This window comes from Parasteatoda tepidariorum, chromosome 8, assembly GCF_982258835.1.
Source record: "Parasteatoda tepidariorum strain Cologne lab strain chromosome 8, Ptep-v5.0, whole genome shotgun sequence".
Lineage (NCBI taxonomy): Eukaryota > Metazoa > Arthropoda > Arachnida > Araneae > Theridiidae > Parasteatoda > Parasteatoda tepidariorum.
Genome location: NC_141762.1, coordinates 28,186,377 through 28,209,715, shown reverse-complemented (window position 1 = coordinate 28,209,715; position 23,339 = coordinate 28,186,377). Strand labels below are relative to the sequence as shown.

The 23,339-nt window shown below is 33.8% G+C and overlaps 1 protein-coding gene across 4 annotated transcripts in view; it reads right to left on the bottom strand.

Annotated features, from left to right (window-relative positions):
* Nucleotides 1-23,339, bottom strand: part of LOC107438772 (uncharacterized) — a 572,328-nt gene that overhangs the window by 434,248 nt on the left and 114,741 nt on the right. For all 4 annotated transcript variants that reach the window (XM_021144690.4, XM_043040146.3, XM_071180569.2 and 1 more), the window contains one exon: nucleotides 7,838-8,008. In XM_021144690.4, the coding sequence (XP_021000349.1) occupies nucleotides 7,838-8,008 (171 nt within the window). The remainder of the gene's footprint in view (nucleotides 1-7,837; nucleotides 8,009-23,339) is intronic.

Below are 23,339 nucleotides of genomic sequence, written 5' to 3'. Positions count from 1 at the left end.
ATGGTTTGCCTCTTGGCCCACTGCTTCCAATGCAAGATCTTTACCACTCGCTTCTCAGGAGATCTCTCAATGTGACCAAGCCATGAAAGTCCCCATGCTTTGATGAATTTCACAATATTTCTATGCTTAATTATGGTTTGTCTCTTGGCCCACTGCTTCCAATGCAAGATCTTTACCACTCGCTTCTCAGGAGATCTCTCAATGTGACCAAGCCATGAAAGTCCCCATGCTTTGATGAATTTCACAATATTTCTATGCTTAATTATGGTTTGCCTCTTGGCCCACTGCTTCCAATGCAAGATCTTTACCACTCGCTTCTCAGGAGATCTCTCAATGTGACCAAGCCATGAAAGTCCCCATGCTTTGATGAATTTCACAATATTTCTATGCTTAATTATGGTTTGCCTCTTGGCCCACTGCTTCCAATGCAAGATCTTTACCACTCGCTTCTCAGGAGATCTCTCAATGTGACCAAGCCATGAAAGTCCCCATGCTTTGATGAATTTCACAATATTTCTATGCTTAATTATGGTTTGCCTCTTGGCCCACTGCTTCCAATGCAAGATCTTTACCACTCGCTTCTCAGGAGATCTCTCAATGTGACCAAGCCATGAAAGTCCCATGCTTTGATGAATTTCACAATATTTCTATGCTTAATTATGGTTTGCCTCTTGGCCCACTGCTTCCAATGCAAGATCTTTACCACTCGCTTCTCAGGAGATCTCTCAATGTGACCAAGCCATGAAAGTCCCCATGCTCTGATGAATTTCACAATATTTCTATGCTTAATTATGGTTTGCCTCTTGGCCCACTGCTTCCAATGCAAGATCTTTACCACTCGCTTCTCAGGAGATCTCTCAATGTGACCAAGCCATGAAAGTCCCCATGCTCTGATGAATTTCACAATATTTCTATGCTTAATTATGGTTTTTCTCTTGGCCCACTGCTTCCAATGCAAGATCTTTACCACTCGCTTCTCAGGAGATCTCTCAATGTGACCAAGCCATAAAAGTCCCCATGCTTTGATGAATTTCACAATATTTCAATGCTTAATTATGGTTTGCCTCTTGGCCCATTGCTTCCAATGCAAGATCTTTACTACTCGCTTCTCAGGAGATCTCTCAATGTGACCAAGCCATGAAAGTCCCCATGCTTTGATGAATTTCACAATATTTCAATGCTTAATTATGGTTTGCCTCTTGGCCCATTGCTTCCAATGCAAGATCTTTACCACTCGCTTCTCAGGAGATCTCTCAATGTGACCAAGCCATGAAAGTTCCCATGCTTTGATGAATTTCACAATATTTCTATGCTTAATTATGGTTTGCCTCTTGGCCCATTGCTTCCAATGCAAGATCTTTACCACTCGCTTCTCAGGAGATCTCACAATGTGACCAAGCCATGAAAGTCCCCATGCTTTGATGAATTTCACAATATTTCTATGCTTAATTATGGTTTGCCTCTTGGCCCACTGCTTCCAATGCAAGATCTTTACCACTCGCTTCTCAGGAGATCTCTCAATGTGACCAAGCCATGAAAGTCCCCATGCTTTGATGAATTTCACAATATTTCAATGCTTAATTATGGTTTGCCTCTTGGCCCATTGCTTCCAATGCAAGATCTTTACCACTCGCTTCTCAGGAGATCTCTCAATGTGACCAAGCCATGAAAGTTCCCATGCTTTGATGAATTTCACAATATTTCTATGCTTAATTATGGTTTGCCTCTTGGCCCACTGCTTCCAATGCAAGATCTTTACCACTCGCTTCTCAGGAGATCTCTCAATGTGACCAAGCCATGAAAGTCCCCATGCTTTGATGAATTTCACAATATTACTATGCTTAATTAAGAGCTTCCATTTCATCATTAGTTATTATTCTGCAATAATTATTAGCTAGCTGTATTGGACCATAAATTTTTCGAAGTATTTTTCGTTCAAAAATTAGTCAATTATTTACACCTTTTTATGTCAAAATCCAAGTCTCGCAGCCAATTGTCATCACAGGGCGGATGATTGTTATGTAAATTTTTAGTCTTATTTGCTTGGGATCAGTTTATTTTTAACAGATGCTGATAAGAAAAATAGCATTTCTTCTGAAATTTTCTTTCATATTACTTTGATAAATAACGGCTCATCTAAAGAAATCATGCGCTAAGCAAAAAAAAAAAAAAAAAAAAAAAAAAAAAAAAAAAAAAAAAAATAGTTAAATTATGTACCCTTTTTGTTCAACGCTATGTAAACACTTCATAGATAAAAATTCTGATTGACACTGTTTGAAATAGTTGCCAACCGTTTAAAAATAAACCCATCATTAATTATAGTGAAATCAGCGGTGAAGCAAAATCAGTTAATGTAGATAATTTTAATGGTGATTGTGACATTAGGTCACAGCCTAATTTATAAATATCCTTTTTTTTAATCAATAATACTAATTCTTTTAATTTTGTAATACACGTTTTATTTCATCATCTTTCTTTAGCCCCTTAAGCGGTAGCGCAATTTGGACATTCTCCCCCTAAAATTCCTTACCAGCTCCTTAAAGAGCCCCTTTATTTCGAGAAGTTTCCACCCTTTTTTTTCTGAGAATTCCACTGGTCGTCGGCATCTTTCATCTCCGCGTGTTTGTTGTGTTTCTCAACCGTAACTTTTAACGTATAATCAATTTTTCGTCTCAACTCGTGATTTTTAGATAATTTAACTTTAACTTGCACAACATGCACTACAACTTCAACCATTAAGTTTTGTTTCTTATAAAAAGAGCGCGCGAAAGATGACGATTAGCATTCGAAATTCGAGAGTATCATACTCCACGTCGCGCTGTTGCGTGATTTACTTTTTATCCTGTCCTCGTTAGGAGGTGAGGATGGCGTCTCCTTCGCCATTTTTCTTGTGTAGTTTCTCATTTATGAGATAAATTCCACTGACTGCCTGTTTTGCTAATATATTGGCTTCAATATGCCTTCAAATCAAAATTTCCGAGTTTTTGATAGCAGATCATAAAAAAAATCTTATTCATAAGAACAAAAACGTTATCTTCAATTTTGAAAGAACTGTTGCGATGGATGATTTCTTATCAAGAATCCCAAAATCCGGGAGTGCGCTTCAACTGTTGGTATTGCTGCTAACACCTTGGCTACCGGTCATCACTTATTGATTAATGGATAAAATTGATCTCTAAGATGGAGGAGAGTGATCGTCAACATGCAATTCCGAATTTGATCTCGTCTAAGCCAGTTTTCATCCAAAATTCCCATGTTCCCGAATTTGATCTAGTCTAAGCCAGTTTTCATCCAAAATTCCCATGTTCCTGAATTTGATCTCGTCTAAGCCAGTTTTCATCCAAAGTTCCGTGTTCCTGAATTTACTACTCTTCACCCACTACTCCACCATTGGACACTATTTTCCTGTCTCTCAACATGGATTCACCTAAATAAAAGAACTATTGGTTTTTTATAAGTGACTATCTTTCTTTGAGTGATTTATTCCTATAGATTTTCTGGAAGATAACGCCAGGTAAATACTTTGTTTTTTTTCTGTTTTTCTCTTTTCGGGTTATTCGGACACTATGCGTAATTGTATTAATTGTCTTTTTATGAATCGGCCATATTTTTTTCTAAGTTCAGCTGTTATTTTTTATATATGCTACTTTTTCATTTTTTTATACCCAACCGTAACAGGGCAGTGATATTTATGCTGAGTGTTAAAGCTGAGCCATGATTTAACGAGTAGTTCGGAGGGTTTAATGGTTGGATTAATGTTAATTCATGCATTGATTTTGTGCGAAATTTCGGGAATATTTTATCAATCAAAATATTAAAAATAGATTCCAATATTTTGCACATAGCTTGTCCACCTATTAAAATGATTTTTAAAGCTCAATGCACTACGGTCAAAACAGTGACTAACAGTAATCGTTTGGTTTTCCGTCCATTGATTATTTAATAATCTGATATAAATAATTCCAAAATGGCTGATTTTATTTTTTAAACGCAGTCTTTTTTATATCCCTGCTGCACTTGGTCAGTCAATACGGGGGTAATTAATGCTGGTTGTGGATGACGCCGAAGTTGTCATCCAATGATACTTGCACTATTGGTGAAAGATCTGGGAATCTAGCAGGCCAAGGCAACACGTCGACACTCTGTAAAGCATGTTGGGTTTACAACAGCAGTATAATGCCGCCTTCTAACAAATATACGGTTATCACTGGCACCAAGGCAGAATCGACTTTTATCTGAAAACACAATGGATCTCCAATCTGTCCTCCAGTGAGATCTAGCTCGACACCACTCACGTCGCAAACGGCAGTGGGTTGGAGTGAGTAGAATGCAAGCTACAGGGCGTCTCGATTGGAGCTGTACTTGAAGTAGCCGATCTGCAACAGTTCGTTGTGTCACTGCAGGGCCAACTGCAGCTCGAATTTCTGATGCAGACCCAGAAGGGTAAGTCACAGCCATGCACCGTACACGACGGTCTTCCCTCTGAGTAGTGCCCGAGGCCGTCCAGAACCTGGCCTTCTTGAAGAAGTACCCTTCCCTTAAGCACAGCTGCCCACAATTATTCTCCCTAGTCTGTTTGCAATATCGAAGAAAGAAAATCAACCTTTTCGCAGCCCTATAACACGATCATGTTCAAAATCAGTGAACTTCATCGTCTTTTTTGACTGACAGCAACTCATTTTGTCAAAATTTTGCGAAAAATAACATTTACGAACTTTAGAACAATTATTTAAAGCAACCCTGATTTGCATGCTCACAGTGGCGCTACTAGCGCCAAATTTATATGCCAAGGTCGAAATTCGAATATACATAATTTTTAGTTGTATAAACAAGCCCAAATTTAGTTTATCTAACACAACTCTTTCTTGATATTTGGATTTTTTTTCATCAGTGTAGTAATTCAGAGATTCTGAGAACGGCAGCAAAGTGGACTCATGGTTACGGTTATAGGTATGCAAACTCTAAATTTCCAAATGGCACCACTCATTTTCTTTTTCATTGCAAAATGTTCAGAGCATACCTAAACAACGTTGCAACGGTATGCGTATCGCAAAAAACGGTACGCACTATGCGAGACGCACAAAAAAAAATAATAAAATAAAAATAAAAAATAATAGTAGCGGCGCAAGGAGAAAACTTGAAAAAAAGGAAGACAACAATCACTGATGATAATATAGACAAATAGTTTATTTAAAAGATAAATTTTCCACTTGGGAGCCATCACAGACAATTACATATTGCATGCTGGAGATTGGACAATAAAGTCGAGCGTAAACTAGCACGAGGGATGATTGCAATTTCGCGTTTAATAGTCTTTCAAGTCCAGCTAAGTTTGAGGATTGCACATGTGCTTTCCAGATCTGAGACATCCCCAGAACTTGAAATCCGGAGGAGTGAGGTCGAGGGATCACAAAAGTCACAGAAATGGAAAATGCTTTGAGATGACACGATTGTTAAAATGCCGTCGTAATATGTGGTTGCGCTCCATCTTGCATCCAAACGACATCATTCAGAACATTTCGTTACAGCAATTTTGGTATATCGTAATTATGAAACACGGTTGCATAACGTGAGATTGTTCCAGAGCATGGTTCAAACCCCGTTGATGTCACTTCCTTAAAGAAGTACAGGCCGAGAGCAATTGTGCCTGAAATAAAGCTCCAGACAGTAACATTTGACGTCATATAAAGGTAGTGCTACAACAGCATGCGGATTCGTGTCAGTCTGTGCAGAGAATTTTCGGTGTTGACATTGCCAGTTAGGTTAAAATGGGCCTCGTCGACTCATAACATACATTGTCCCCCCCCCCGTTCAACATCTGGACACGCTGATATCGGTATGGAAACATGTGGAATACAGAGCGCAGTAGCTTGAGAACTGTTAATTTCGGTATATCCAATACGTGAATGGTACCTCTTGCAGTTTGCCTGTGTTCTGACGTTAGTATTTGATGCACTCCATAACAGCGGCCTTAAGAACAGTTTGTAGCCCGGATTGCTATCTATCACAGGTGTAGCTAATTTCTTCGAATTTATTTGCTAAATCATGCAGAACTTGTGGAAAACATGATTTAGCGATGACCGTATTTGGCAATGGTTTTGACGGTAAACATGCATGGTTTAAGGCGTAGCATTCATCCCATTTTCATAAAAGAATTTTATGACAAACCACAAACTTTCTTTGAGAGAGTCATAACGTCGACATGTGGGAGCTCCTTGAATATTTGGCGTACGTCATCCTGTGATTGTTGTCTTGATTTTCCTCCGCACGCCTCGACGTGTGTTTTATTTATTTATTTCTGTGCTCAGAGTTGCTTTTTATGCGTCGCGTGCATAGCGCGTCCGTTTTTGTGATACTGTTTTGGTGATACTGTGTCTAATCACTGTTTAGGTTTTTTGCATGTGCTGAACAATTTGCGCGTTCGAGTTGGCGAACGAGAAAGTTTCGAATTTCTGTACCTATAACTGTAACCGCCCCTTATCTGCTCTTTGCAGAATCTCGAGCTCATGCCTCTGAGTAACGATATCTTGCAGTCTCATCCCGATCAGTTGAACAAACCGGCCGCTAGAGGTCCATAAGTAGGCCAAGTTATTTTATGTCCATCCTGTATATGCATTCTAAACCAATGATTCTTACTTCATACAGTATTGTAAAAATAACTTTACTAACTCTATAATCACAGTAGTAAGAGCCATATAAATGTTAGTATTACTGTTATAAATGTTAGTATTACAAAAAAAGTTTGCTTGCAAAACAAACATTCTTCTACACTACTTGGTCAATTTACACCAAGTAGTGTAAAAGAACGCTGGTAAAGTGAAGCACTAGAGTTATGTATGGCGTTTCACTAACTCGGGTGTAAAAGTTGCTACCATTTTTGGTGTTGAGATACAATATACACAGTAAAAAATTTGAGTGTATGTTGAAATGAATAATTTTGAGAAGACGATGCATATTCCCTCCTGTTGAAATAGCCCTACACCAAATTCTATCACCTTTAAAAAAATATACATGACAGAATTTTATATGGATTAAGAATTATTTACTTCTTAAAATCAAAATTATTTTTAATCTATTTATTCTTATGCGAGCTGCTAATTAAATAAAATGTCATTGTCAACATATTTATTTAATTAGTCTATTTATTTTACTTTATTGCATTTACTTTAATTTATTCTTTAGTTCAAAATTGTGTAAAATTTCTTACGTTTACTTTCAATTTCTTAACGAATTTAAGAGAATATCAATAATAATAATAATTCGAAGAGTATGTTTGTTTTTATTTTTGAGTAATTCAAACGAACAATAACCAAACTTGGCTGAAGAACAAACAATAGGCACAAACGGGATAAATAAATTTTCGCTTTTTAATTCAGAAAAAAAATTTATTAATAATTTGTAATATAAATATATCTTAACGTGGTGTTATTCTTAGTGAATTTATTCTTTATATGATGACGTATACCTACGCCGTAAATGATTTTACATTAATTGAAGAATTAAAATATATAAAATATACAATATACAAAATAGCCAGTTACTGTCCGTCCACCGTATGAAATCAAAGGAGGATTAAAATAAACAATCTGAAGAAAAGAAGAAAGCTTTTTACCCATAACTATCTCGCGCCGAAATAAATTTTTCGAAGGCATATAGTCTTATTACGGTGGCCGGACAGTTTTTAAAACTAAAAATTATATGAATGACTTACCTTAAAAGATATCAAACTGTGAGCGGAAAGAAAATTAGAACATTGCAATTGAAATAAAACTGTGTAATAGTATTTAGATGAAATTTTTTTTGAGAAATAAATTCAAGTTAAAAAAAAAACACTGACCTGAGATAGAGTTGTTGTTGGAGTTGTGGCGAACAGTTGTGAGCATAGGATGAGACTGAGTTCTGGACTGTTGCAGTACAAACTGCTGAGGTAGTTGTTGTTGTTGATGAGCTTTATGATTTTGATGTTGAGGTAGTTGTTGTTGTGGATGAATTTTATGATTATGATGACCTGAAACAACATTCAGTTAATTTCGTGAAAAATGTTCAGAACAAAATCAAAGCTAAGCAAAGACTAAGCACTGTTAATGTCAAAATTGAGTGGTATAAATTGCAAAAGTGATGCTGAAGGTACAACAGAAATTAGCTAACTCACAAAATGGGCTAGAGCGCAATTGATCTCGTTTCATCAATTATTAAGCAACATAATTAACGTAATGACATTCAACAATGAACATGTTCGAAAATGAAAAGAATCAAGTACTTTGTTGTTGTTGTTTCTCATCCCCACTGGTCTAGCGGAGTTAGACCAGTGGGGATGAGTCCATTCACCCTCAGGAAATCAAAAAACAAGACCGGGTCGAGCAGAAAATCCTCCTTTTCAAACTCCACACAGCCAAGGAGGTGGCCCGGGCTGGCGACACTGGAGAAACATTTGTTGCAGATGGGATAGATCTTTTGCTGTTGTTCATACCTCATGCACTTTATGTGACCACTGATGAATCAAGTGAACGCGGTCTGATCGCCTCTATTACCTTTGAAGGTCAAAGCACGACCCGGCTTATCCTCAGAGTACCAGATATGTACTGGGGGAGTATTCCAGACAAGCTGGACACCTTGCTTTCTAATGGAGTGAATTTCCGAGGATGTGAGTGCCAAACTTTCCGGGAGAGGTTTATTTGTGCCAAGTTTAGCCAGCGAGTCAGCAATCTCATTCCCGTACGGGCCAACGTGGGAAAGTACTTTGCACTTTACCTCTATTGATGTGACGTAAGTGGGCCACTAAGGGATCGAAGTTACAGTTAGGGGCGGTGTGAAGATGGGTGGCAGTATAGGGCCTAAATTTCATTAAAGCACTTCTGATCTCTTGGAGCCCACAAAATTTCGTTAACCAGTTCTTTTTTATGGAAGACAACAAGCGATAGAACATGCATGAGATGTTCTTGACAAAAAAATTGCAACTCACCAACTTACCCGCAAACCTTAGTAGAAACCTAGTAACTGTGTAAATGGAGGAATGGGATTTATTTTCCTAAAATCTATGATCTACAGCAGGCAAGCTCATGGCGAGATCTGCATTGTCGTTAGGGAGGGTCAGACCCGATTTAAACCAATCTCAAGTGCCATTTTTTTTAAAAAATTTTTTTCTTTTGCGAAGCTCTCTAATGCATAATCTTGATAGATTTTTTGTTATCATCATTGATGTATTTTCATAAAAAAATCTACTTGATTAACTTCAATATATGAGTTTTGGGCCAGGATAGCCTGGTTGGTAGGGCGTTGGACTCCTGTTTGTGAGAACGGGAGTTCGAATGCAGTCGGCCGAAGAATCTCCGTGTATTAAATGGTGACTGATGCACGTTAAATCTGTCGCGGCCACAAAGTCCTCCAAGTTCCCATAACGAATCGATACCTCTGGAGGTACTGATCCAGAAGCTACCTTGTCTTCTGGATTGAAATCAAAATTACAAGGATACGGAGTTGGGTCGGCAGTAAAACAACGGTTATAAAATAAAATATGCGAGTTTTTCGCGACATTTTGCGTGTCCCTAAACTTTTGGTGATGGCCCGTAGTTTACGTACTACGACAGCGACTATCAATAAAACAATGAATTCACACAAAAAATATTCTACAACACAATTGCGCTCATGATTATTAAGAAGCAACTAAGTAAAACATACAACGATAGCAGCCGTCAATGAGACAATAAATTAACACAGAAATGTACTACAACGCAATTAACTACACTTAGAATCTCAATCATGGAACAACATAATTAATATACTAAAATTAAGGCTATGAGTGAAACAGGGAACTAACTCAGTAAAATGTGTTTAGATCTCAATTGCGTTCAATAACGTGGCCAAATCACAACGTGTTTAGATCACAACTGCGCACACTGATCTCAATCACGTGGAAACATAGTTAACGAACTAAGAGTAAGGCTCTGACTTAAACAATGAACTAAACCACTATATGAAAATACCATTACAGTATATTAAATATACCACTACTTGTCGAAATTTCAGGAATTGTTTTTTCTTTAAATTTTTAAAACAATTATTTCAATAATGTATCACACTTACAGTCTTCTCATTTGAAAGTTCACATTTATCTACACCGCATATTGTCCTGAATAAACTACTTTCCGCATCATCGTAAAGTTGTTTGAGAAATATTGGAGATATAATTTTTTTTATTTATTTATTATATTTTTTATTAATTTTCTTCTTACATTTGACTGTTTCAGCACTGTTAAGTTTGGATTAAGTATCAGTATACTCAGTATATATACTTGTATACACTCAGAATATCTCTAAACAAAAATGACTTAAATCTGATTATTTCGGCGTTCGAATATTTGACGTATACTTTCTTTTCAAAAATGCATGCCTATTCTTGACACTCCACCAACCCATAAACGGTAGCTATCGACAATGTCAACCTTCATCTATGAAAAGGTACACCACCATAGAATCGAGTTAACATGTCTTATATGCTAGTGAATTGGAATTATATTTTTGTAGTGGTAGATACACTACAGTACTCCCCCACCAGAATTATATTTGTGATAGAATTTGATGAAGGGATACCACTAGTTGATTCATTGCTCTTCTTGCGAGAAGCGGGGAGAGTTGTATTATGATCACCGTACTTTTTGAATGCTGATCGTGAGAGCTGTATTAAGTTCACGGTCGTGGTCGCTCCTGTGTTGCCATTAACAGTCGAGTGAATGCGTTGTACGTTATGTGTGATCGAAAACTGAGTAGCAACAGTACGAGGAGGTGGATAATGTAGCAGTCACAAGTAGCAAGTCAACTGTTCAATGTGAACCATCCATCGAAGAAGGCGTGTTCAAATCGTAGTGGGCGTTTCTACGAAGGTAGGCGTGTTCACATCACGTCTGGGTCACCAATGTGGGGATGGTAGCTATCGACAATGTCAACATTCATCTATGAAAAGGTAACCCACCATAGAATCGAGTTAACATGTCTTATATACTAGTGAATTGGAATTATATTTTTGTAGCGTTAGATACACTACAATCCTGCCATCCAAATGATACGAGCTTTTTAAATATAGATATGGAATGAAAGTTGTGTACTTTATATCAATGTTTGTAATATGGAAAAAGTCGCAGGACAGAACGATTAATCTGCACACACGGTAGCACTTTTAATTTCTCAACAACAACTCAGTAACAATGGTTATTCAACTAGTAGTTTAATAAAATATATTTTATAAGAAAAATATTTATCCATGAGGAATTTAAAAAACTTTCTTGTATTTCCAAACGAAACTTCAAGCCAGTTTCTAAGAAGCTGGGATGCTCAAATTTTGACAGAAGTTTTGTTCCAGACTACAATAAAAATTAGAATAGTTTTCAGATCACTATAAGCAGAAATTACAGACGTTACAGCTGACAGAGAGTCAATCAAAACTTCAAACACTACCCGAATTATAAACTAACAGGCAATAAAATTAATGTGGAAAAAAATAATAATATAAAAATTAAAAACTACATTTTTTCGAGCAAATACAATAAAAAGGAGAAAATAGTACTTTTATCAAACCTAAAAAGATGTGGTGTAATAATATATAAACTATCACCGCCCAAACTATTCCCCATGTATTTCAAAAGTGATACATTCTACATTTTTGGCTTATGGTTTTACAAAAATTATTTTCTCCTTTTTACTTTGCCAAATTGCACAGCATAATTTTTAAAATTTTTATTTTATTAATTTCTTTAAAATTATTCGAGAGAACTCAAAAATTATAACAAGTCGCATAAGTAGCAAGTTATAATATTAAAGTTATAACATGAAATCTCAAGAAATATTGAGATACAGATGAAATCAGAAGTACGGAATGGACATGAGAAGAATATATTTTTTTCTTCCATAACGTCAACAACAGCATCAGAGAACATAAATGTTCGATGTTTTCAATTTGTGAGATACGGACCGACAACTCAATAGTTATGACAGAAGAAAGGGATAAAATCAAATTTACAACTATAACAAAATAAAAATAAAATCTTATTCAAAATAAAAATAAAAAAAGGGGGGTAGGGGAGAATCTGATGTCACATTCGGTGCTTAGCAATTTCCTCGGGCACTACTTACGGTGCAATCTATTTGGCAGGCCCTGAAAGAGGAAAAGGGGATGATTGGAGAGAACCGGGGGTAGACTGAAAAATAAAGAAGAAAAATAAAATCAATTTTACGCAAAGCAGAACCCGTTTTCCATTTCAGCATGGCTACAACACACGGTGGAACGAAAGAAAAAAAAAAACAGTTGAAAATATATGTGATAGAACGAAGACTACCAAGAAGAGAATTTTGTAGCTTCCAAATCAGACCGGGCAGACGATCTTTCAACTATTCTTGCCATCCACCCCCAAGCGACGGACCAAAAGACAGAATGATAAGTGAGGTGAGGGTGGAAAAAAAATCAGGAAAAAAAAAACAGGATCGACAGAAGTGCGAACCGAATTTCCATTTCTCTCTTTTCAGACCACAAGAGCAGGCATCCTCCTTCCGGGGCTTCGTTCTGGACAGTCCAGTTTACATGCAAATTCCAAGAGAAATTCTGGAATACCACAGTGGTTTTATATATTTTATACGCTTCCACCACTCTTACTTTCCATGCTAAAAGTGGTTTTTATTCCACCCCAAAAAGAAGGGGAACTCCGTTTGATCATGGGCGCTTCTTCCTTCTCTTTTTTTTTTTTTTTTTCAAAGATCCATGCAAGTTGCATGAGATGGGACCTTCGGGGGCATTTTCTGCATTTAATGAACGTTCACTTTCAACAACTATATATACAGACATTTGTTCGTCTTACATACGCACCGTTTTAAGACAGGGAAACACTTTTTCAAATGGAACGATTTTGATAAGAATCTAACGTTCCAATAGATTTCCTACATTTCTGTTGAATAGAGGACATGAACTGCTTTTTTTTCTTTTTTTTTTAAATTCTGTTAAACAGTCAATTTTAAATCGATTCAAAAATGTTCCAGTCAAATATTAATGAGAGAAGTTTTTTACAGTTTGTTATGGAATCAATACCAAAAAGAGCCTTCTTAGTAGAAAGCTATTCCCAAAAATATATATAATTTTCCATAAATCTTCTTTCTTTAAACATTAGGCAATTTTTACCGATAGATATATATCATTAAATATAAATCCTTCATTACAATTAAATTTTTGACATTTTGAAAAAAAAATTAGTAATGGAATTCCGAATGGAACGTTTTTGATAAGAACTAAACGTTTCAACAGATTTGCTACATTTTTGCTTAATAGTGGACCTGAATTCATGTTTCTTAATTCTGTCGACCTGCCAATTTTAAGTCGATTAAAAAATATTCATGCCAAGTATTAATGAGAGAAGGTGTTTACAGTTTGTTATGGAATGAATATCGAAAGAGCCTTCTTCGTAATAAGTTATAACCAAAAATATCTATAATTTTCTATGTTTTTTGCTTCTTTAAGCATAACAATGAGGAAATTTTTACCAATACATACATGCTATTAAATTAAATTTTTGACGTTTTGAAAGAAAATGGCAACAACTAAGACAAATAAACACCTTCCAAATGGAACGGTTTTGATAAGAACTAAACGTTCCAATAGATTCCCTACACAGTACACTCTCGATTATCCGTGCGCGGATTATCCGGTTTGCGGATTATCCGTGCTCACTCCGGAGTCACACAAAAAATATAAAGAGAAACATTTTCAAGATTAAAAAAATTTGATTTATGAAGTTATAACACTACCAAATATTTGGAAAGCAATATTCGTCATTAGATTGCAGTATATGGAACAAATCGTCTACGTTATGGATGATATGGAAAATCGTCTACGTTATCACGATCGTGGAGAAAGATGATACCGCTTGATGAACAATCCTCTTCAGATGTTCAAGAAAAATATGATAACAGTATTCTCGAACAAGCAAAAGAAATCTAAGGTTTCGAAATTCTTTATGAAGAAAATTTAGAAGATTTGTTTCAAAGTGATGCACGTGAGCCTGATGGCTTCCAGTTATGATGTTAAATCAAATAGTGATGATAGTATCTGATGCCGAAGATGTAGTAAATGAATGAAATACAATTTCTCTTTCTGCTGCTCTGTGGAAACTTTATTAGATTATATGGGAGGATTTGATTACGGTGACATTACTGCGGTTCGTAAAATATGTGTATCGATATATGGCGAAGACGCATTACACATTTTTTAATAAGGAAAATTCCTAGTTTGATGTTATGCATGCAAATGTCAGTAATTTTTAAATTTTTTGTACTGATATTAAATTTTTCTTTAATAAAAAGAGTTTTCGGATTATCCGTGTTCTTCGATTGTCCGTGCTACCTGTCCCGGTGATTAACCCGGATAATCGAGAGTGCACTGTATTTCTATTGATTAGGGGACATAAATTGGTGTTGTATAGTTTTGTTGTAAGCTGTCAAATTGCCAAAAAGTTAATTAAAAAATAAATTTCCTGCTTTTCTAATTATTTATAAGCAAAAGGTGTTATACCACATAGTTTGCTATGGGATAATATCAAAAGAGTTTTCTTACTACAGTTCAACCTCGAAAATCCGGACTGCTGGGGGGTTTGAAAAGTCCGGATTTTAGAGATTTCCGGATTTCAGAATTCCGAATTTTCGAGGTCGTACTGTATAAAGTTATTGCCAAATATATATATATATAATTTTCTAAGTTATTTTTTCTTCAAACATAACCATGAAGAATTTCTTTACTGATTCATATAATTGAATACTTAAAAAAGTGGAACAAGATTAGGATAGGGAAACGATTTCCAAATAAAGCGATCTGATAAGAACTGAATTTTCCGAAATATTATGTAAAAAAAATATTCATTTCTGTTAGTATTTATTTTTATATTTCCTTATGAAAATTATTAAGTGGCATATTTGATAGTTTTCACTTCATGAAAAAATCAATTGAAATATCTAAAGAATAACACTCAAAGCCTACATTTTAAAGCTGTAGTTGTCTATGGAAAGTACATCCTTCGCTTTTCCTTCGGACCAGTGGCTGTGACTATAGTTACGAGGTTTAACTAATTCAATCAGGTGGTGTTGGATCAACATTTAAGACGGGTTTTGGCTCCAGTCGGCGTGAGAAAGAAAATCAGGAAAGGCATATGCATCCCTCTTTTAAATGAGCTATTCTTGTTTCAATAGCAACGGACGATCTTAGATTTTGTGTCGAGGGGAGTTCTTTCTAGAGACAAACTATACTTTCACAATGAATAAATAAACTTATTGCAGAGGAGACGAATTCTCAGAAACACCTATTTCTAGCTATCACAGGGTTGCCACAGAAAAAAATGAACAGAATAGTTGCTTTTAGTAGCCTAAAGCATGAAAATAGTTGCCCAAATAAGAACGAAAATTAATCAAAAATATGACTAAAAGTTTAGTAAATGACTTAATTGTCATATACCATGATCCATTTAGTCAAATTGGTGGCAAATATGATAATTTTTATATAAACGTTAGTGTTCAAGCATTAAATTCTGATATCAAAAAAATTTTTATATTTGCAGAAAATTAAATAATTTTAATTACTAGAATTCATTAAAAAAAACATGCTTTTTTCTAAAAAAATTTCCATTTTATCAATAATTATATATATATATATATATATATATATATATATATATATATATATATATATATATATATATATATATATATATATATATATATATCAAACTTTTAGAAAATTTCTATTTTTTAAGAAAAAAAATTCTGTGCGTTGAGGAGCTCCAGCAGGCTGCAGGTTTTCGAAACAATTTATGCTTAAAAAAACACCTCCAGGAGTACAAAAAAGTCCCCCAATAGTCTCCTTTTCCTGAAAATAGTTGCTTTTTTATCCTTTTCCTGTAAAAAAAAAGTTGCCATAGTCTCCTCATGCCGAAAATAGTTGCAAATAGTTGCATTTTAGTCACCTGTGGCAACCCTGTCATCATAAATTGCAAATTAGGATATAAAGAAGACATAAAAAAATCAATAGTAATTTACGTATATGAAAATTCAGATAAACATCAAACTCATCAACTGCCAACTTTTTCAATGAAATTGAGTTATCACACGCAAATTTCCAACCGGTGTTATCAAGCAGTCATATAAAAAGAAACATACGATAGCTAGAGATTGAATATATTTGAGATCGATTGGATTAAATATTCAAAACAAGTTCTTAAAGTAAGATGAAAATGACTTTTTCAACGATATAATATCGTTTCGAAAAGGTAAAGAGAAGTAAGACATAACGTAGATGATCATTAAGGAACTCCGGAAACTACTTGCATATGCATGGTATAAGCTATCCGTTCGTAAACTCCCTTTCAGCAGTTTAGCATCCGGAAATAATTCGTTCGATATCGAATATAGTGCACAAATAAATAAAAGCGTCTTCTGTCATTTTAGATAATGACACTACTTTTTCCTACAATTAAGTTAATTTGAAAATAACCTCTTATTTTTTTCCTCTTAAATTAAACAACGTCGAAAAAAATAAAAACTTTTTCCCCCCAATTTTTTGCGAGTATCAATTTAAAATATCCCCCCTTTTTTTATTATTACATTTTAGACAATACCCTTTTTTCATCTATCGGGATGGAAAAATACTGAAAGAACTAATCTTGACTTCGACAGGAAGACAGCCACCACTCTCATCAGACTAAGAACAAAACATCATAAAAACATGAAAATCTCTGCAGATGGGACTAGAAAATATCAAAACTGTGGCAACTGTCTTAATGTGGAACTCACACCATATCATGTTTTTAACTGCCCTGCAGTCGCTGCAGGCCTTCACCTCTTAAACTACCCTACAAAAGAAGATTTATATTCATTTAATGCCATAGAGATAGCAAAGACTATTCAAGCACACCATGAGATATGATTCAATAGAGGATACGACACCAACCAACCAAATGCTGAAAGTTCTGGGTAATTTAAACAATCTTACATATTTAGAGCAGTAATTTTTAAAGACCGGATTTTATAATCAGCTTTTTGCAACAACAAAAAAACAAAAAATTCCTGTTTGAATTAGTTTTTTTTATGAAAATTTGTGAAAACAGTTTGGAACTGAGCAAGTGTTAGTTGGAGCAATTTTCAGCAAAAGTATGTTTTGAAGCAGGATGGAACAAATTAGGCCAATAAGAACAAATCCAGCAGCAATAACATGGTATTGTGGCAAAATCAGAAAGAAAAAAATTAAAAACTTTTATTAAATAGAAAAAAGACATATTTAATTTCTTCAGCGTACGTACAAAAAATTTATTTAGTTGGTGTGGAGTACGCATGCGTACACTACATCAATTTAAAAATTGGTGACACAAGGAATCTGCCATATTTTAAAACGAGATGTGAAACAAAGAATAAATCTGAATATTCCTAGAGGAAAAAGTTTTTGTGTGAGCCTCGGTTGCAGTAGAATTTTAAAGAAACTGTATGTTAAGAGTGATTTGGAGCAATTTTCTACAAAAGTATTTTTCTTTTGCACATATACCATCTAAATCGGACTGGAACAATTGGAGAAACAACGATATAATAATATTGCAAAAAAAAATAATTTAATTCTTTGTTAAACATGGGGTAAAAAATATAAAAGGGTTTATACCTAGTTTACGTTTACATATTAAGCTCTAAAAATATTACCTAATAGAAAGTTTTTGTTTTTTTTAATGATTTTACAATTTAAATACGTTTTTGTTTTCTTTAACTTCTTTACCAATTATGAGTTGTAATAACTGGAAAATTTAAGCAACACAACTATTAAAACATTTTTTTTCATAAATGGCAACACTGAAATGCTATTTGCTTTATGTATTTATAACCAATTACTTTTCACGATAAAGCTAAAAGCGCATATTCATTATACTTTTTCTTCTTAACAATTTTTGTTAACTGTTAGATTAGTATATCTAATTTTAACACACCTTTATTTTATTTCACTTTAAATCTGTAAGTTTGTTTTCTGCTTTTCTTCCTTCATCTTAAACTCAATTAAAATTTAAACAATTGTTTTTTAAATTTATTTAGAGGCATAGACGCATTATAAAGGGTGAATTTTAATTTAGGATAATTATTATTCATTTTAAAATGCTGTCGTAAAGGAATTCGTCCTGATGAGAACCGTAACGTCTTTCCATCAATTTATTATATTTCTAATATATATATTACTAAACTTTCGGCACGCGTACAAGAGCTGAAGTTACTGGAGTCACTAGGCATTTGCACCATATTTCAAAACGAGGTGTTCCTGTTACATGTTTGGGCTCAGTTTTCAACAAAATTTTCTGGAAAGTTGTTCTTAACACTAGATTGCATAAGGAAGTCATTTTGACTGCTCCTTATTTCAATTAGAACAACAATGATGTATATAATGACACAATTTCTTATAATTTTGTACAACATAAATTTTTTTATTGTTAATATTTATTAATAATTTGTTATGTAACTGTAAATAATATAAAAAGAATTAAAAATTAATTTTTAACAAATTTCTTTAAGGCCTGGTTTCTTAGGACAGGACGCCGTCAGCTGGAAATCAGCGCTAACCTCTGATTGGTCCACTTGTGAGTTTGATAGTATACGTCATCGAACGCTCATCTTGAACTACAATTGCCGTCCAACTCAACTGCAGTTGGATTACAACGTGACGTTAACCACAGAAGCAATGGCGGACAACATCCAACAGCACATTGAAATCAGCCAAGATTTTGATTTTGACATTAAACATAGCTTCTTCATTAAACATAGCACTCTTCATTTAGCTCAGCTATAATGTGTTTTTTCTTGGACAAAGTCATTATTTGTTCTCCAAAACACTGGTCGACAATAACAAAATCAATACAAATTCAAAATAAATATTTGTTTACGTTATTAACGCATGCGCAATGAGGGATAATGTCTGCGTAGGACCGACTGCTCACGCTGAGCTAACAAGAGTATTTTTTTGGCATCAGTTCTACATCAACTTTCCGCTGACGCCAAGATAAGGCGCTTGTCCTAAGAAACCAGACCTTTACACATTATTTATTCTTTTACAATCCAGTCATTTTGACTGCTTTTGGGCAATCTAGGTATATACTAAATTTCAGCCGTTCTAGTGTTAAGAGAAGTTTTAAGCAGACCAAGTATAGAGTAATTTTCAGAAAAAGTGCTTTCTATGATAAACCAACTAAAGTCTATAAGAACATTTAGAGCAGAGCCAGTAAAAATTGAAGCCATTTTCTGCCGACGTACTTTTTTTTCGAACATGATGGACCATCTCATGCCGATGGGAGCATTTAGAATAGCAATGACACGACTATATTGCAAAATCAGGAAGGAAAAAAAATTAAAATTCTTAATTAAACATAGCAAAATTACATATTTATTTTTTTAAGCGAACAGCCGGCAAGCGAACACACATTGGTACGAGGCATCTGCGCCATATTTCAAAACTAGGTGCGAGAAAAAGAATTTATCCAAATCTTTGAAAGTATGAGGAAAGGAAAAACTACGCCTAGAATAAGAAATCTTTTATGCATGAAGAAAGGTTCTCATAAAAATGTATATAACATGTTAAGAAAGAAATAGAATGCCTGGCTAGTCTAGTTTTCACACCCCCACCCCTGCTAAAAAAAATTATTCTCACGAAGTAATTCAGATTTTAAGTGTTGATGCTCAAGCGATTTTTAATTCCCGGTCGTACTGAATTTAAACTTGGATATTTCTTTTTTTCATCTTCAAAATTATACTAAAGAATGTTTTTGGGTCGCAAAAAAGAATGTTTGAAGAAGAATTATTTAGATAAATATACAATGCGTACTCACGGGAAATAAACATTATTCTTAAACGAATTCTCCAGAACTTTTATGTTCGGTTGCTTTTAGCGAAATGGCTGTCCGTTACAAAATCCTACATTAGAAGTAAATGATTGTTTTATACATTAGCCTTGACTACTTAGTACAAAATAGACTGCTTAAGCCTAAAATGTTTCAGAAAAAATAACATACGAGGCATAACAAAAGAAGAAAAAAAATTCTATTTAAGTAGAACAGAATTTGACTCTAAAGTAGAAAAATAGAATACATTTAATAATTTAAAATTACTAAACACAGATAAGGATAAGAAAAATATTTTGAAAATCGTAAAGAAATAATCAAATACAACATATTAATGGCACAAAACAGGAAATACAGTATAAAAAAATATATCCATGATACTTTTTGTACTTACACACACGTATGATAAGTCAGATTGATTAAACACCGAAAACATTTCAATCATAGTGCATTAATTCACACTACCTTTTTTTTAAATATTATTAAAATACATTATGTATGCAAAATACTTAGAAATCAATGGGTTAAGACGGTTTATGACCGTGAAAACTGATTCTGAAAAAAAAAAAAAAAAAAAAACGAATTTAAAGATTTCAGAAGCAAACATTCGATTGAAATTGCAAACATAATTATAAACGACCGTCCCAAGCATTTATTTACGTACCTTAAAAATTTTAAAACACAATTTACAATTTTGGATGTTGAAAAAAAAAATTTAAAATCGGTTTTAACAAGAACCGTTTTTTTTATTCAGAATTCATCTCCCATTCAATACTTTCTCCCTACTACTTCCGCCGTCGTCTTCGCTATATTTTTCTTTGTTCTTATTTGCGCTTGGCCCGAAACCGTTTTCCCACAGCATGACCCATCCTTACTGGGTAATAACTCTCGGGCAAAACCGATTTTCCACATTATCTCTTTAAGTCAGCGGTGTCCCTTTTATATATATATATATATATATATATATATATATATTGACACTCAAAAATATATTTTGGTATTTTATACTATGTAAAAAAAAAACAGTCTAATAGTTGCTAAATCTGCTAGAGTATCAGAATTTTATTTGTACTAAAATATAAAATCCAAAAAAAAGTAGTTCGAAAGAAGAAAAAAAAATTCTCATTCAAAAATTTATCAATGTTTGATTTTGTTAATTAAAGAGATTACAATTACTCTTAGATCGAAATAAATTCAAATTCTAAAAATTATTGTTTGAAAATGAGAAATGTTTGGAAGATTTTTACCTTTAATGCATAAAAAGACACCGGTGTTCCATACTGTATTTCTTAACGATAAATTATTAAAATTAGAATATTATAGTTTTTTCACTTATGTTGGTCTAAATTGATACTAAATAATAAAAAAAGAGTATGAAAGAGATGTTTGATAAAAATTTTCTTTCTGAGGGTAATTGATTTGTCAAAACTTAGTAACGCTCAAAATGCAACAGATGGTGATACAATCAACATTTTCGTGAAAAATGGACATAAAACCGTTCCTCTCCCTTGATCATTATGCATTGTTGTTGTTTCTAATACCACTTGCCACACGGTCAAGCCTGTTTGGTGAAACCGAGCGAATTTAGGGCAGAATGTGCGTTTCTTGTTTTTCAGTGGCGCCATCTATGGCCAACAATTCGACTTCGGCCACACTATACGTAGCACCCGTTAATAGGGCGGACCCATTCATACATCCATTCATTCATCCACAGATCGAAATTTTGACCTGAATCAGAGAACTATCGATTTCCAATCCAGTACCCCCAGAGGTATTGATCATTATGTACACAATTTTTTTTTTAAGTGGTACGGTTTTTAAGAATTTCCAAAATTTAGATGTATTTGAAAGGGGAAAAAATAGGAGGATTTTTGATTGCATAAGTAGACCCGAAAGAAACTTACATAATCCAATTGAGTTAATAAGGTAATCAAATTTAAAAAAAAAAAAAAAAAAAAAAAAAAAAAAAAAAAAAAAACGTCAATATTGTTTTTTAAATTTTTAAGATACATCTGCCAAACGAGAAGTATCCATTCAACGACTAAGAATCTAAATTTTTAAATCTATAACAATTTTTATCTAATTAAACTTTTTTATCAAATAAAACTTTAAATGGATAAATATCTGTTTCAAACAAATTATTTTAAGAAGTGACTCGCAAAAATTTGGTTTTTAAATAAATTTAATAATGAGATTTAAGTTAAGAAATTTGAAAAACTCTTTAGATTCATAAAAAATTAAGGATATTTTATTCGAAATAAAAAAATTTCTCTCCAGAACGATTTCTGCATACATCTGCATTATATTCTCGTATAGTGGCGCCAATAACTATCATCAAGGTGCCAAATAAATTTAAGACTTGCAATTTAAAAAAAATGTAGAGGTTTGCCCGGGAGTAGCTACATGTCATACCCTTCAAGTTAGTCCCCTTCTGACATTTTTTCTTCTTTTTTTTTCGCAGCCTGTAAGTTGCCAAGAATTATTCTGCCCCAGATCACGATACCCATACATTTAACATATGGATTTAGTATTTTATAAATTTATATTCTTCCGATATTTTTTTTAAAAATTAAATTGGTTATTTTCGTTACCGCCTGTGATAACCCTTTCCTTTTCTGATGCGTTTACTAGAGGTGTTAACAGTAGGTGAGAGTGGGGTCAATTGTAACAGGGTACGATTGTAACAGAGCAAAAATTTCGAGTGTCGGGTTCTAGATTTGGTTCCTAGGTGGCGCACAAGGTGTATTTCATAAATCTACATGTACACCCCTGCTGGCAACCATTTTTATGTACTTTTGAAAGAGTTAAATCACAAAAGATATTTTCACGTTACGTAAGTACTTTTTTTGGTATTAGACTATTATATTGTAACAAAGTAATTTTGTTTAAACAAATAAAAATTATTAACCGAATATGTAAGTGGACACCTTAATTAACATTTCTAAAAAAAAGATTAGTTTTGTTAATTAACTAGCATTGTTTTTAACAAATGAAGTTGAAATAGCGTCTTGGGGACGATTGTAACAATAAGTAAAGGGACGATTGTAACAGCTGAAAATAAATAATCTTATGTTTACAAACCATTACTTAACTCTTTAAGAACCACCAATAGTTTCCTATATCACTTATATTATGTTGCATGTGCATTATTTTATTTGTCACCTTTCACAGCATAAATTAAAATTTTTAACCTCTTAAAGTTATAAGTTTAAACCTTTAGGTCTCTGCTCATTATTATTTTTACTCCTAAAATATCACTACTATTTTGATCAATAAAAAAATATATCACAACTATAATAAATGTATAATTAACTATGTTTTAGTTGAATTTATGAACTGTTACAATTGACCCCGTAAGTGGGGACAATTGTAACAAGTGCACGACTGTCAAAAATTGTTAATAACTAATATAATAATAACATTTAAAATAAGGTGTTTTTTTTCTGGTAGATTATA